Below are 16,452 nucleotides of genomic sequence, written 5' to 3'. Positions count from 1 at the left end.
TACTCAGAAAGCAAAATTATAAACTCCAGGGTCTACTTGAGTCTTCAACTACGCTTGATAACGCTCTTACTTGGAAAGCCAATTTTCTGACTCCAAAGTTTAAAGCCAGTTAAAGTCTAGAATTTGTCCAAATACCGAACTCGGAAACCAACCCTAAAAGTTTATAACTTCAACCATCCTGGACATCGTCCATCCTCACAAACATGCTTCAATTAGCCTACTGGTATAAGTTACTTGTAGTGGTATAAATAATATTGAAAGTTTATTTCAGAATCATTTCCATTGAAATTGGGTTATTATTACTAGTAGTTCTGTGAACAGTAGACCTCATGCAGTAATCTCATCCACAACTACCTGATGTCACCTGTTCTAGTTGATTCAGTTGAATCATAATTTACTCTTAAAAACTGTTATTTGCTTTCTCCAAGATCAAAAAATCACTTTTGTTAATAAACTCAGTTCATGTTTGAATTTGTATCCCATATGATGATAAAAATATTTCTCAACTATTTTGAAATTAATTTTTTTCAATCAAGAATATTATAATTTCTTTGGCATTATTCAGTTCATTTAATCATTTTTTATTTTATTTTCAATCACCTATTAATTTTGTTTTTCAAATGTGAGAATATTGATAATGATGGGCACACATCATAAAAAATATTGAAACCCTACCTTATAGAAATAGACACAGCCAGACATCTGTGCAATCCATGCAATGAATAATACACTTGTCAGCTGATTGATTATGAATAATTATATAGTCTAATTACTCCTATTTTCAAAGTAGATGATAATATATATAGTGATATCAGAGTATGGAGGAATTCTTTTCTTTTCACATCATCCTTAAAATGCAAAATTTCAAAAAAAACCATGTGTATACATCGACGCACAGTTGAAAAAGGAATATTCCTGCCAAATCTCATCTAATTCTATCAACACGTTTGGCCGTAATCTCGTTACATACAGACAGACAAAAGCAAATCGAGTTGAAACATAGACCTCACTACGTTCGGTCAACAAATAGTATTTCTTTTTTGCTATCATTTTTAAGAGAAATTGAAATGGAATACTTACTTAATAACTTAATTTCTGTTTACTTGAAGTTCAGTTTGTTGTATCACAGCGTTTTAAATTAGCAGCCAAGATTTCAGGTGTGTATGGGAATAAAAATCTGATCACACTTATGAAAGCAAAGTTTTGAATCAAATTATGAAAAAGGATATTTCATTGATGAATGTAATTTATTTGACATGAAATTGATTATTTGATCAAAGAAAATGGAAACTAATATCATTTTGAAAGTAATGGAATAAATTATTGAGAGCTTTTTACACTTAGTGGCAAAATGTAGTCAAATACCGACTTGTATAGAGATTAGGCAACTCTGCTCTTCCATCTTTCTTCACTGCCATTATAAGAACATGGACCTAACTATAGAGAGAGATCGCGCTATCTGCTTTGTTGAATGACAGACGGACTGACCTTTTGGAGAGGTCAGCAGAGCATCTGCGGTCTTCAACCTCATGGTTCCTGTTAAACCGTTTCCAGCTAAATGAGAGCAAGACACAAAACATCATCTGCAGTTTGTTGCGTAATCTGCTTCATGATCAGGAGCCTGTGAAGCTGCTGGTCTTTATGCTGGATTCAAAGCTTAGCTGGGCCAGCCACATTCAGCAGGTGACCAAGAGACTGTCCCGAATCTGTTTCCTTTTGCTCAAGCTGAGGGGACATGTGACGGAGGCATAACTGGTCATGGTGTATCATGCACTTTTCCACTGCCATATCTCCTATGGTCTACTCATGTGGGGTCACTCAGCTAAGGTTGTGGACATACTGAAGCTGCAAAAACGGGCCACCAGGATCATTTTTGGAAGCGAACATCTTGTTCATTGCAAGCCCATTTTTGCTAGGCTGGGTATTCTAACTGTAATCAGCCACTTCCTCCTTCTCTGCCTCATGTACGTGAAGAAGAATCAACAAAATTTGTTGACTCGGACTGATGTACATCACCACAACACCAGGCATCGAGAGCTGTTTGACGTCCCCAGGGTGCGCCTCCAGAGATCGCGGGTATGCTATGGGAGTTCAGCACTATGCTACTTCAACAGGCTGCCTGCAGGGGTGAAGCAGTTGGACCTCAGCGTGTTCGAGAGAGTTGTGACCGGTTTTCTGAGAACCAGGGCTTATTACGATTTCCAGGAATATGTGAATGATGACCTGTCTCAAATATTATCAGGCTAAAGTGCCATTATGTTGAAGAGCAAGGCCTCATAATTATGATATATATTTTTTCGATCTGAACTTGATCACTGCCATCTTGATCATTTTAGTGTTTTTTGTTATATTTGTTTTATTCTTGACATGACGCCATTGATCCTAAAATAGTGGGTAATGGATGAAGAAGAAGGTATAAAGGATAGCAACACTATTGTCAATTGAATACTGCCATTACAACGTGGACCTCACTATAGGCCTAGTAGTTTTGCACCAGTTGTGTAATCGGTTGTCTCGTGACATGGAACAATCTACCACTGGAACTGGAACAATATAAAATATACCCGGAACGTACGCATTGGAAACAGCTGATTATGACAAACTTGTTTTCTTCAAATGTTTGTTTGCAGTTGGCTGCAGTGTCGAAAACCTGATGGCCTGATCAAATCAAAACAAATATAAATAAATTACAGGTTTATGTTTGATCTGAATGTGAGTATTGCAGCTCATCAAATTAATAGATCCTTTGATTATGTGGCACTTTCTTTCAAGTTTATTGGGTTATTCCCTAATTCATTATTTAACTTTCTCAAATTTGGAATTCTATTTCAATGCTCAAGTTTTTATTAAAATGCAATAACTATTTTGCTGTAAACTTACAGGTTAGACTTCTACACTCTTCTTTTTTAGATTATTGTGCCGCAACAGAACTAAATTCAGGTTTGCATTTTATAACTTTTTCACTTAAAATTATAGTGTGAGCCAATTACTTTAGCCAAAATGATTAAACATTTTATCAGTGATCAATAATTTTGCTAGGTAAGTCCGCCAATAACTTCTAAATAAGTAAATTATAGAATAATCGTACCTTTTTGTGTTTTGCTAATAGACTAGCACAAATATGCTGTCTTACATGCAGTAGTGCAGTTGATAATTTAAAATAGGTTTGTACTTGTTTTTATATTTTCTGTAATTAAGTTTCTTGTGCACATCTAGTAATTGGTAAACTAAGCACAAAAAGCTAAGTTATAGCCCAAATAATAGTAAAAAATACATACAAATAGCCTATGTCTATCACTACACTAAGTTACCGGTATATTTAGTTAAATACTATCTTGGTAACCGGAATAATATTTTTATGCAGGCTACAGCAAAAAATGTAAGCTATACAAGAAAGGGCAATCACATAATGCAGTATAGCCTAGCAATTTAATATAACAAAATCAATAACATTCTCAGCTGCTTTTTCTGAACTTACAAACTATGATTCAGTTACAAGGAAAAGCTTAAAATTTTTGCTTCCAAAGATTTTCCTCGTGACTGGACCATTAATAACTTGTTTCATTGGATTTCACGTATATACACTATATCACACATTTGTCTATTCTAGTATACAAAGAGTAATCATGAAAGTCAAGGACTTTATTGTCTTTTTTCCCAGTCAATACTTAGAAATCAACAACATTGTTATGTAGATTATTTATATTTTGATTTCCTCTATAACATTATCATATAGACTAGCATGTAACTCGTGCTCCGCAAAGGTCTAATTAAAACCTTGACAAACTTAAAACTGGATCTACTTAAATCTTGAAGAATTTTAAATGTGCATTTAACCATCCTCGGAAAATTAAGAATATATTTATGCAAAATTTCGAGTTGATCAGTCCAGTAGCTCAGACGTGATGATGCGTCATTCGTGGATTTCCTATACCGTACGTGTATAAGCCAATAATTCATTCCTTCATTATATATTATAGATTCGTTGCTGTGAAGGCTGTCAATATTATAAAATTCAACTGAATTAGGATGCTTTTGAGTCTGGTCATGTGTTTGGGAACCTAAATTTTTTTGAGAGAAAATAAAGTCTATTGGTCGACCATACCAATTTAGTGTAGGACACCACTGGGAGTTAGTTGTGCCAAGGCATGCGGCTAAATAAATAAATAAAGTTTGCCACAACAATGCAACAGTCTCAAGCTGCTTTGCATGTCATTTGTAAGCTATTTTAAACTAGTAGTTCTGTGAACAGTACACCTCGCGCATTTATAAACCATAGTCTCCTCTAATACTGTCCAACAGAGTAAATTCTGTCCCGACCTGTCGATTAGTCGATAAACGACTAATGTCAGTTTGGCTTGTAGTATCAACAATGCTAATAATTTGATGCATCTACTATCATCAAAAGCTTACCGAGTTGAAAGAAGAGAAAAGTCGGGAGAAAATACTATGCTACTTCGAGTTCAATGCATGCAATTAATAGTCCACACAACAGCTGTTCTTTTACTAAGTTACATTGAGATATTAAATTGCATGCGTCATTGCATGCAATTAATAATCCACTCGACAACTGATTTATGATGAATAAACACATATAACCGCACCTAGCCCGTGCCGAGGTACGGCCGAGCTACGCCCGTGACACTGTGATGGTGATAGGAGAACACACATAGCCGTGCGACAGCCTAGCGACAGCAGTGTCTCAGTTCTGTAGTGCAACTGTGGTCTGATTTCTGAATGTGTTAAGCTATTGCTAGTAATATAACACTATTAAAACTTGTTACATCCAATTTCAATTTATATTTTTCAATTTTCAACTAATTAGACACAGAAGATGAGAATCATAGTGCAGGTATGTATTTCGGTGCATAACGATACCACAATCATCATGTTTCGTAAATATACAGAGTGTTCAGAAGTAGTGTCGAACATTTTAGGGTATTGTTCATGGATGATGGGAGACTACAAATGTCGTATTTTAAGTGTCCAAAACTCAGCGGTTATCCTTATAGCTGCCATTTTGTTTTTTCACTTAAGAATCTTTATCTCAAGAACTAAATGATGTATTAATCTGAAATTTGTCATGAATATTCATGCTATAAAGACTCAACTTTAAAAAATAAAATGGAAAAATTTTCGATGTAAATTTTCAAAATGGCGGCCATTTTAAATTTTTGATTGTAAATTCCACGAAAACCGTTCACAGCAAATTTACAAGAGACAAAACATTTAACTAATTTTATCAAGATTACAAGGATACCTTATTTATTAAGATTGGTCAGAGAATAACAAATAAATTATTATTTTTGTACTGCATGCATGATCATGAACAAACAAGATCATCTGAAAAACATTGTAAAATCAGCTGGATGTTCATATGGACCCATACCGAGTTTCAAAGCTTCATCTCAAATACAATTGGAATTGAAAATTTAATATTGATGTTTAAATAATGAAAAGTGGTCATGCATTCAATAAGAAAAGAATTAATTTCTGAGAGAATTTCGGAGATTATTCTCCGACAAATCTTTATAAATCAGGTATCCTTGAAATCTTGATAAAATTTGGTAACTTTTTTGTCTCTTGTAAATTTTCTGTAAAGTGAACGGTTTTCGTGAAATTTGCCGTCAAAAATGTAAAATGGCCGCCATTTTGAAAATTGACATCGACATTCTTTCATTTTATTTTTTAAGTTGAGTCTTTATAGCATAAATATTCATGCCAAATTTAAGATCATGCGCTGCGTTAGTATGTGTCCCTACACGTTTGAAAGCATTTGTTTTCTCACTCGCCGTAGTACATCCGACACTCGGCCGTACCGCGGCGTGGGCTCGGTGCGGATATGTGTATCCCAGTCATTATTCTATAGTCTGATTTTTACTTCAATATTGGAAGAAGGCTCCTTTTCCTTTTATATTATCCTTAAAATGCAGAATTTTCAAAAACCTTGTATATACGTCGACGCACAATTTAAAAAGGAAGATACCTGTCAAATCATGAAAATCTATTACCGCGTTTCTTTCCGCCGTAAATGCGGAACATATTAGCATAAAGAGAAATGCAAAACCGTCGACTTGAATCTTAGACCTCACTTCGCTCGCTCAATTATTTCAAACAATAATTAATGTTACATAACACTCTTGGTCTTGGCATAAGCATCACTAAAGCTGCCATAATTATCTCAGTCAATATTGGTCCAATCTTGAATAATCAGGTACCAATCGATAGGTAATTAAATTCATTAATAAAAGTTATTCTTGTAATTTCATATAAAACCAACGGTTTCTGAGTTATTTAAGAAAAAACATTTTAATTGGCCGCCATTTTTTTTAAACATCTTTATTGCCCATAAAAAACAAATACAAAATAAAAAACTTACAAAAGAAATATTCTAGATTATAATATTATGCTATTTTACAAATAAATTAAAATTACATGGCACCACCCAGCAAGGGCAAAACCCTGACCGCTGAGTGAGAGTATCAGCTGTTTAGACAATATAAACATTTATTTACTAATAATCAAAAAAATCGAAGTTAACAATAAATTACTAGTAATTATAATATTTGACTGATGTCGAAGAAAAATTTTTGTATCACCCACTTATTTATCTGTTCCATCCTCTGTCTACCCCTATTAGAAAGATATTCTGACAATGCATTTGGCATGATATTTATTATTTTTGAGCTAAGATACCCCAATTGTCTTCGCACTATTGTCAAATCTGAATAGTTGATATTATAAATGTTATGAGATGTAACTCTCAGGTTATACATAGAAACGTTATTATTCACTGTAAATTCATCCTTCCTCATCCATGAATAATAGAGAAGTTTCTTTATATAAATTTGATACTGTCATCACTTTAAATTCGGCATATGTTTCACTACTAGAAAAAGCCCTTGGCTTATTGAGAATTGCTTTTATTATCATTTTGTTTTATGGCTTTGAAAAATCATCATAATTTTTTTGTAGCTTTGGCTAGTGATTGTACAACTAAATGATTGTACAACGTTTCAATTTCATATGCTCAACCATTATTTAGAAAAAAAATTGTAGTGATAAAAGTGAAATGGCCGCTGTGTGAGTAACTGAAGACTTCCGGACAATTTAAATATGATATTTAGATATGTTTGTTACCCAGGAACAATTCCCTAGAGTATTATTATTATTGGTAGGGAGTTGGTAAACACTCTGTATAATAAGCTTAGCATCAGCTGTTTAAAAGTGAAATGCTCGATTATTCAAGATCTCTCCCGATTCCTGATTTCTCATATTTTTGACCTAACGCGATCCAATAGATTTATTTCAAGGCGCTGAATCGGAATCTGAAATTAGAATTCTTCTATCTTCATTTTTACGTGATTCAAGTCTTTGATGAGAGATCTTTATCGAAAACGTACGCTAGGATGCTTGGAGAAAATCACCCCCAAAGCGATTCGAAAGCATCTGTCCGTCTGCGAGCAGAGTTTCGTCGGCTGGCAGATCGCAGATGTCGGCGTGAACACCCACATTGTTTAAGCCGGCGACAGATCTTTTTAAAAATCCATACACAGACTCTGCAGAGCTGCAGATTTTGGTGTGAAGATTACTTTAAGGCCTTGCCACTCCGACCACCATCTACCAACAGTGCCGCTGGCGGTAGCGACCAACCATGTCCACCACACTGAGCACTGAGCTCGCTACCGCAGCGGTACGGCCGAGTAGTGGCAGAATCTGGCCACTGACTGACTGGCTAACGTAGTGACTAGGTTACGCATGCGCGCTTGTTATGAAAAACTTTCAGTAATATACTCAAATATGACAAGTCACACCGCTTCGCGTCCGCTAGCGAAAAAAATCTCTCAGCAAGTGGTAGTGCTCGGTACTAGGCAGTACTCTTACCTGCTAAGCGAGCTCTATGTGACCTGGTATACTTAATAACACAGGAAGAAATTTTTAAAACCACGATCCCGCATCGGTAGCGAAGTCAGTCTGGTATGGCCTTTATAGCTTCTGAATGAAATTTGCATCTCAATGCAATTTTGTGCTTCCCCATACTGATCTATGTAAATATTGTTTTTATAAGATGTCTATGATTATTCATCAAGTAATAATATTCCTCTCCTATTTTAAATGTATGAGTTTCCACGATAATATGATACCGCACTAACAAGAAAAATGTGTTTTTTACAGAAGAGATGTCAGGAAATGAGGATGAGGATGAGGACCTGACAGTGACAGATGTTGCTGACTTGCTCCAGCAGCAGTTTGCTGTCATAACTGGTGAGTTGTTGTTGACTTCTACTATTCTAAATAGACCTTTTTGTCGTGTTCGTCTCCTCTTAGAATTCATTATTTCTGTTGAAGCTCTTTCGAATTCGAATATACTTCCTAATTTAAATTGCAAGGCCACTGCACTATTATTATTATTATTATTATTATTATTTTTTTTTTTTAATAAAATTTGTTGAATAGAAATTGATTTTGTAGAATTTCTCCATAATTAAAAAAAACTCAGTTATATTTTTGTCACATCCACATTACTACTTATTGAACTGACTAACAGAGCTGCAGTTACGTGTTGAAACGAACACAATTATTCAATGCCCACAAGATACAATTACTGAACGATGTTGTTTCCCGGTAAAGGTGCATTTTCGTTTGTGCGTAAATTTCTGCAGTCAACGACGACAAGCATTGTTGACATTCATATTGTCCAAATTTCAAGTGTGCTAAAACAGCTGATCACATAACTTTTCATTATTTCTGTTTATTATTAAAGAATTAAACATTTGTAATAATATCAACATATTGCCATTTAAAAGTATAAGCTCAACCTGCCCCATTAAAACATAATCAAACATAATATTTTAGGTTATGTAGACAAATTGAAATCTACCCAATCTGAGATTCTCTCCTTGTCGTAGTCGACGACGGCATTTACGCACAAACGAAAACCCTGCTCAACCTGAATGTGTATCCTACAAGATACATTACCATAAAAAGTTATTGAATTTAAATTAGTTTAATCTATCTATTCCTATATCTTATTCAAGCCTTGTAGGTATGATAAAAAGCAAGATATAACCTAACTTTTCTAATATCAGGATGTGTGCTTGACAATTTAAGGGTTAACCACAGAATTGTAATGCATAATCGAAAAATCGTAATTGTCAAATATTTCTTTCTTATATTTACTCACATTAGGTCAGTCAATGAAGACAAAAATATTATCTTATTAGCAGTTTTTATAATAAAAATGTAGGTGGAGGAAAAATGTTGTGTATATCACGAGTGAAAAATGTTTTTTCTCCCTCAGGAAAATTGTTGCCCTCGGCTTCGCCTCGGGCTTCAAACTTCTCCCTCAGGGAGAAAAAACAGCACTTTTCACTCTAGATATACAAATAACTATTTTTGCGCAACTAATTAAGGGAAAGCTAAATCTTTGCAGTGTTAGTATACTTAGTACGTAGCCTGAAATCACAAAATACTCATCGCATATCCCGCTTATTTAACCCCCTGGAACCCCCCCCCCACAGTTCGAAACTGCAATGGTCTCGTGAAACAAGTATATCTCGGCACCAAATCAAGGTATCGAGCTGACTTTGATTTCATCCTTTCAAGGATGAATAGATCTCCAATTGATGTATTATAACATTTTAATGTACCAACAATTATCTATTGATCAAAAAGTTATTCCCTTACAAAGTCGAGGGCAATTCGTGTAAAATTGTGACTTTCTCAAATTTTTTAACTTAATCACAGAATTTTATGTAGAATATCATCCCCAATATTCCAGTAGTGCTGAAAAAGGTTGAACGATTAAAAGGAAATTAAATTTTTTTGATGAAATTGAAAACATCGCATAAATATGTTTTTCATTTGAATACAACTTCTCTCAGAATTATGGTATTTGGTAATAAGTAAGAATTTTATATCAAAATAACGGGGAGAATGTTTCCTTTATAGTGTTGTCTGGATCATTTTTATCCACCTCCGTAAACAAAGCCATAGTGCATTCTGGTGACGTCAGCACAGGTAGGGCTCCTACACCAATAAAAATTTGTTGATTTCAACTGATCTATATCAGCTAGTGTTTTTATTGGTGTAGGAGCCCTGACATTACCATCAACCACCTGTCATGCACTATGTCTTTGTTTACGGAGGTAGTGCCTATATTTCAAATTAATATTTATTCTACAGTTTTGAGTGCCAAGTTGAAGGAATTTTGTTATCAATTCGGATCTTAATCTTTCTAAATTCAAAATTAATTGTTTCAAGTGTTTGTGTTTTGTTTCAATGTGGAAATTAGTGAAGAATTGAAAAGTCGCACATAACCTTTATTTGGACAATTTATTTTATGAAATTGGGATGAAAAGAAGTTTTAGACTGTAGTCTGTTTCTTTGTCCTCAAGTTGATTGTAAATGATAAATAAATAAATAAAACACTTTTTAGTCGGATATGAGTGGCTGAATGGTATTCCATCATTATGCTATCAATAGCTGGGAGAACAGAAAGATGAGACAGAACGCTTGAAAAATTCAGCGAATGCTAGCCACATGATTATAAACAGTGAATATGGCAACCTTGCTCGAATAATCCAAGCAGTGTTGCATGGCAGCCTTTCTCATTGCAGCTCTTAGAACATAATATAGAATGGTATAATTATATCTGGTCTAAGTTGCAGCTGCAGTTACTATATAAACATAATTTGTTATAGTTTAATCTTTGATATAGTAACTGTAATTGCAGCCAGCTGCTTACAGTTGAAATGTTTGCGTCATAATTATAAAAATGAATGTATGTTTGTTTGTTTGTTCCCTATAGACTTAAAAACTACTTGATAGAACGACTTTAAACTTTGGGTATATGTTGTGTGAATATTGGGGATGGTTTCTGACCATAAATTTTAATAGGGTGCTAATAATAATTATTTATTCCATTTTACAGACCTATGTTTTCTTACTTGCCGGCCAAATCAGGTACCATAGAACGGAAAGATGATCATGATTCAAGATCATGTTGTGATAATATGATTTAGTATCTAAAGTTACCAGCTGTAATAAACAGGTCCCCGTGCTTAATACGGTAGTTTGGAGTTGAAGTGTAGTTGATTGGTACCAGCTGTAGATAATGGTTCCTTGGAAGACCTATACAAATTATCAGTCCCCTATCATTGAGAAACTGGAAAATGTTGGAAAAAATTATTCACCTCATGAAAGAGAGTTGTTCATATTGCATAATTATTTTCTGAAGAATGACAGAATAATTTACATTTTTTTGAATTTAGCTTAGCTGATATTCATCCTAAAATGGAAGATAGAAAGAATATAGTGATTCATCGTATATCGCATATTTCCTGGACCATCTATTGCCAATCAACAACTATGAACGCACTATGAACTACATTCATCTTTGAAACACTGATTTAACCTATCTATTTTTTTTTTTTAATTCAACACTTTACTAATAGATATTACTTACTACCAATTGATTAAGAAGAATATGTTTTCGGAATAATAAATGCTGCATTACTAAGCTTATAGGAAGTCCGTATTGAGATATAAATGAAAATATTGATTGTCAAATAAAATTCATGGTTCACCAAATAAAGTCAAGTGTGACATGAGATACATTGACTATTTGGTGGTACGAAGTTTGCCGGGTAAGCTAGTATTTTATAAATTGCCAGCCTTTAGCATACAATTTAGTACACAATGGATATCATTCAGCCGCTCTCCTCTTCAAAATTCCCTTGAGACCAAAATACAATCTTCCTAATACTTTTGACACCCACTTATCTTTTGAAACAAAAAATCTAGCATTTCAAAAATGTAATTTTTCCTGATGATGCGTCAAACATGGTTGTATTTCCTATCCCGTACGACATTATAAGCCAATTCTTTTCTTTATAATGTTATAGAGATATAGATAGATAGATGCCATCTCAAGTAAAGTATTACAAACTGGAAACTTGACGAACTGAAAACATGACGTACCCTTAAAACTTGATAAATAATTGTAAACTTGACAAACTGAAAACTTGAAGTTCTGGAATCTTGAAGACCTGAAAATGTGCCTATAACCATCCTCGGTAAATCAAGAATTTTTACGGAAAATTTAAAGTTAATCAGTTCAGTAGTTCAGACGTGAGATGCGTCAGTCATGTATTTCCTATCCCGTACGTGTAAAAGCCAATCATTTTCTTCATAGTATTATAGAAGAAGAAGATTATGTTCGTCCATGTCGAGACATTTCGAGCAAAACACATCAAATTTGTGATATGCTAGATTTTTTTTAAAAGAAAAGAGAGGTGGTGGAAGCAAGTAAGTTTCTCAGAAATAATTGAAATTATTTTTCCAATATTTGGCCACAATAGATCATTTGACAAATAAATTTGAAGGGATTGTTTGGAATCCAATGTTTGTCTTTGCAGCTCTATTGAGAATAGTTGGAAGGTGAGCATATCAGAAGAGCCCATCTCTAACCCTTTTGCTGAAGGTGTGGAACCGCTAAGTTGATTGAAGAATTTACCCCCGACACTAAAGCTGCTATAACAAATGAAAGTAATCATGAAATAGTGGAATAATACATCAAATCAAAAAGACTTCAGTGTTCTTTAATCCCACGATTAGTATTTATTTTTTTCGGTGCATTGTTGTAGAGTTATAAGCCTTGAAAGTGCAAAACGTTGGATGAAATCCGGTGTTTTCAAAAATAACACACTTTGAAGAGCAGATATCGCAAAAACTATGGAAGATATCAGAACACTGTACAAGACTGAACTTGAAGAGAATTTATCAAGCTTCATTTCCGAAGGTTAGTCATATCAGTGGAGTGCATTGTTCTCAAGATATAAAAATGTGAGCAACAAATGAAAAAAATCAACTTTCAAACAACCCTCATCCCTTTAGCTCAAGGGTTAGTGATGGATGGATGCATGTATTTTTTTAATGAATAATTGAAAAAGTATGAGGTAAAAAAGAGCAAAAATTGGAGGCAAGTGTGTTTTTTCTGAAATGACTCATCTTAAGGCTCGGATATCTCGAAAACTATAAGATATATTGGAAAAGTTGTCAGATGCATGCTGTAGGTAATTTTGTATAGAATAGTCATGTCTGTAAGAAGCATAATTCTCGAGATTTATGCGAGAAACCAAAGAAAGATATCTTTGAACCACCCTTACCCCCTTAGCACAGGGGGTGGAGGTGAGGACTTCTGGTATGTTGTTTACCACCTTTCTACCCTCAACAAAGCTGTGAGGTCAAATATTGTCTTCCAAACTTTTCCCTATATAACCTTTCGTTGACTGGACTAAGATGAATAATCACTGTTCGTACTATACATAATGATTGGCATTTCTGAATGAATACTGTTACTGATTAAATTAAAATGATTTGTGACAATATACATTATTTCCTAATAGTATTTCGAACTACAGTACTTACTACTTGACGTGACAATATTGTGTACTTAATACTTACTAATTGTGTTTTAATACTTACTACTATGATTTGTGACAATATACATTATTTCCTAATAGTATTTCGAACTACAGTACTTACTACTTGACTTTTACTCGCTATTCAGACGTAATTTAAGTTGCCGTGAACTATATTTTGCAGTAAATTATTTCAAATTCTTTTCAAGCTTCATCAGTTTTAAATCCAATTTTCGTTTGTATGTAAACTTATTTACAAACTTGAACAATTTATGCATTTGATTTGGCTGAATAATTCTCCTTTCTAATCATTTTTAAAGTTTTAAATTTATTCCAAGTTATTCTTTTCTCTATATTTACTATTATATTCCCAGAGCTTCCCAAAAATATATCAAGCTACTAAAACCTAAGAGTTAACTCCGCTTGATAAGGAGTATTTTCATTTTATTTTAAAACTCATTTTTTTATTCAAATCCTCATCATAAAATATTTCATCAAATTCAACAGATATCATAAGATAGCGAGTTTATATCTCCAGATTACTTGTATTTCTTCTATCTCTGTCCTTTCGCTGTGCTGCGGTTTGCTCTGTATGTTTGCTGCTCATTGGCTTTTTGATACATGGCTTTGTACTGATTGTACATGTGAAAACTTTCCAAACTTCTACACATGTCGACCGTTTAATTATAATTTTACTTGAGTTCTTCATTTTCAATTTTCCATTTCAGATTCCTAACGGGTGTTAGAGTCGAACGTCCATTTAAAGGTCAAGTCGCTTCCATTCTGGATTTCATTCATTCTTTACCGATATTCAATACTTATGTAATCAATTAATCATATTAAATGCAGTAGACTATCCTGTTGCTGACTAATATTACTCAGCTCTTTACCAATGCCTGTAGGTGAAACGAAATGAAAATATATTGAACCAACGGTTCTCAAATTTTTAAACTCAATAAATTCAAGATATTTAATTGCAACCAAAAACTAACATTATTTATTATAATGCGGATTCCGATTCTATATTTCACCATTTATTCTCCAGTACAGAATATTGCTGTATTTTACTCCATAATTTAATTGATTACAAATAAGCTGAAGACATTCGAGTATACTAGTCATTATAATAATCCTTTAATACGCACTTAATTTCATTAATAGTGTAGATTGTGGATATAAAGCTTTTGCGATTGTTGAAATCATTTATAATATTGCGATTAAATTCATTTTATAATATTCTAGAGATCTCAAGAACGATATCTATTGATTTCAATAAATAATCAATCAATTTTGTTTCATCTGTTTTAAAATCATCTTCATAATATTTTTTAGAAATTAATGTACTTAAATAATATTCTTCTCTCCAATGATAACTCAATTTCATTCATTTCAGTTTTTATAATAGTATAATCTAAAACAGTAGATCCAGTCACCTCTCATCATCATCCTTTCCATTAATCACACGAACCTAGAGCTCATTCGGGCCTCACATTAATAAAATCAATACAAATCTTTGTTGTCACAGTGAGTGATTAATTCATTTATTGTAAAAAATTGACTGATAGTCGTTCTTTTTAATAGAAAAAAGTTATTTAATAATAAGCAGTTCGTGATGGAAAACAACATTGAAAAAATCAATACATTCACTGTTATTTTAAATTAAGTAGCCTATATCGATTGATAATATTATCAAAGTAACGTTAATAAATTCGTATTGTACTTTTTCACATCGTCAGTGGCATTTCCTACTGATGATGTTTCTATAAATTTGTGAAAGTAGACTGAGACTCACAAAATCGGGCAGCCGTTTTTCATCAGCCATTCAATGCCGAAACTTTGCTACTCATCCAAGTAATCAATGTTTATAATAAAATAACACTTTAAATCAGACTTATCATAAATATTGCCTCGTTTGTTTCTATTTTGATTTGAAAGTCATCGAAAGGCATTGTAAAGAGCCAAGTACTGTTTGCCTGTCAATGGATAATTTGTTTTGATTTTTGTTATTTTAACCGGAGCAATCTATTTTAGGTGGTAAGTCGGTGGAAGGCTATCCCCTGATCACACTTCCAGACTTGGGCAATTTCGGCAACTTGTCCGACTCAGACTATCAGAAGTTGATTCTCTACCTCACATCCGTCCCTCCGTAAGTATTCTTGCACATGATACTCTCTCATTCTGTGGCGAGGCTCAGCTCAGTGCTCCATCCCACTCGGCTTGTATCATAAATGGTTCTGTTTCATGTTTATCGCTTGAGCCTTGATTACAGTCTTATTATCTGGCCCACATTTCCTGTCGCTAGTACCCTCACGTTTGCTATTGTGTTGAGGCACTGTGTCCTCCCCCCTAACCCCACCCTCGTCGTTTACTGCACGGATTTGTGTGATACATCCCAACTGCCCCTATCCTATTGTTACAGTCAACTGCTTTGTACTCGTAGTTAGGAGAAATTCGCTTTCTATACCAATCATCATACCATCCCTTTCAAATTTAAATTCTGTTTTGAAATTTAATTTGAATATTAGTTTATTTATTTTAATTTGAAAATAAAAAATAAAACTTATATAGCTTGAATGATACTGATAATATCGTGTAATCTGGCTGGCTTAGGTCTGGAGTCAGAGTTTTCTGTTCGCATCTGATCAATTTCAGGGTCTCTGACATGACCTAACGACTGAGACCGACGTCTTAACGTGTCCATTAAAAAAATGAAACTTATATGAATTCTACCAAAAAAGAGACATGAAAAACTAATTTACCTTTGATGTAATTCAAACATATAATAGTTATTATTAAGATCATGTAACACAATAAAATAATCCTAATTTTGTAAATCTTATCCTCCAACTTAACTTTCAATATAAATAAATTAAAAAAAAATTATATGAAGTTCATTCTAATAAAAGTTTCATGTAAACTATATTACTGTCAATAGTAAGACGATTTTACTGTGACTATACCAAAAGAGCTCACCAAATATGCATTTGGCATGAAATACAAAACCAATTACTGTAATACCGCTAATAGG

General features: G+C 33.6%; 1 protein-coding gene across 1 annotated transcript in view; it reads left to right on the top strand.

The window, feature by feature from the left end:
• Nucleotides 1–2,690: 2,690 nt before the first annotated feature.
• The window catches only part of LOC111049344 (guanine nucleotide exchange factor DBS), a 75,145-nt gene continuing 61,383 nt past the window's right edge, over nt 2,691–16,452 (top strand). The window contains exons 1-3 of the mRNA XM_039430812.1: nt 2,691–2,940; nt 8,176–8,265; nt 15,456–15,570. Of these exons, the coding sequence (XP_039286746.1) occupies nt 2,832–2,940; nt 8,176–8,265; nt 15,456–15,570 (314 nt within the window). The 5' untranslated portion in view covers nt 2,691–2,831. The remainder of the gene's footprint in view (nt 2,941–8,175; nt 8,266–15,455; nt 15,571–16,452) is intronic.

This window comes from Nilaparvata lugens, chromosome 1 (genome assembly GCF_014356525.2).
Source record: "Nilaparvata lugens isolate BPH chromosome 1, ASM1435652v1, whole genome shotgun sequence".
Classification (NCBI taxonomy): Eukaryota; Metazoa; Arthropoda; class Insecta; order Hemiptera; family Delphacidae; genus Nilaparvata; species Nilaparvata lugens.
This window is presented reverse-complemented; position numbering and strand designations above follow the sequence as displayed.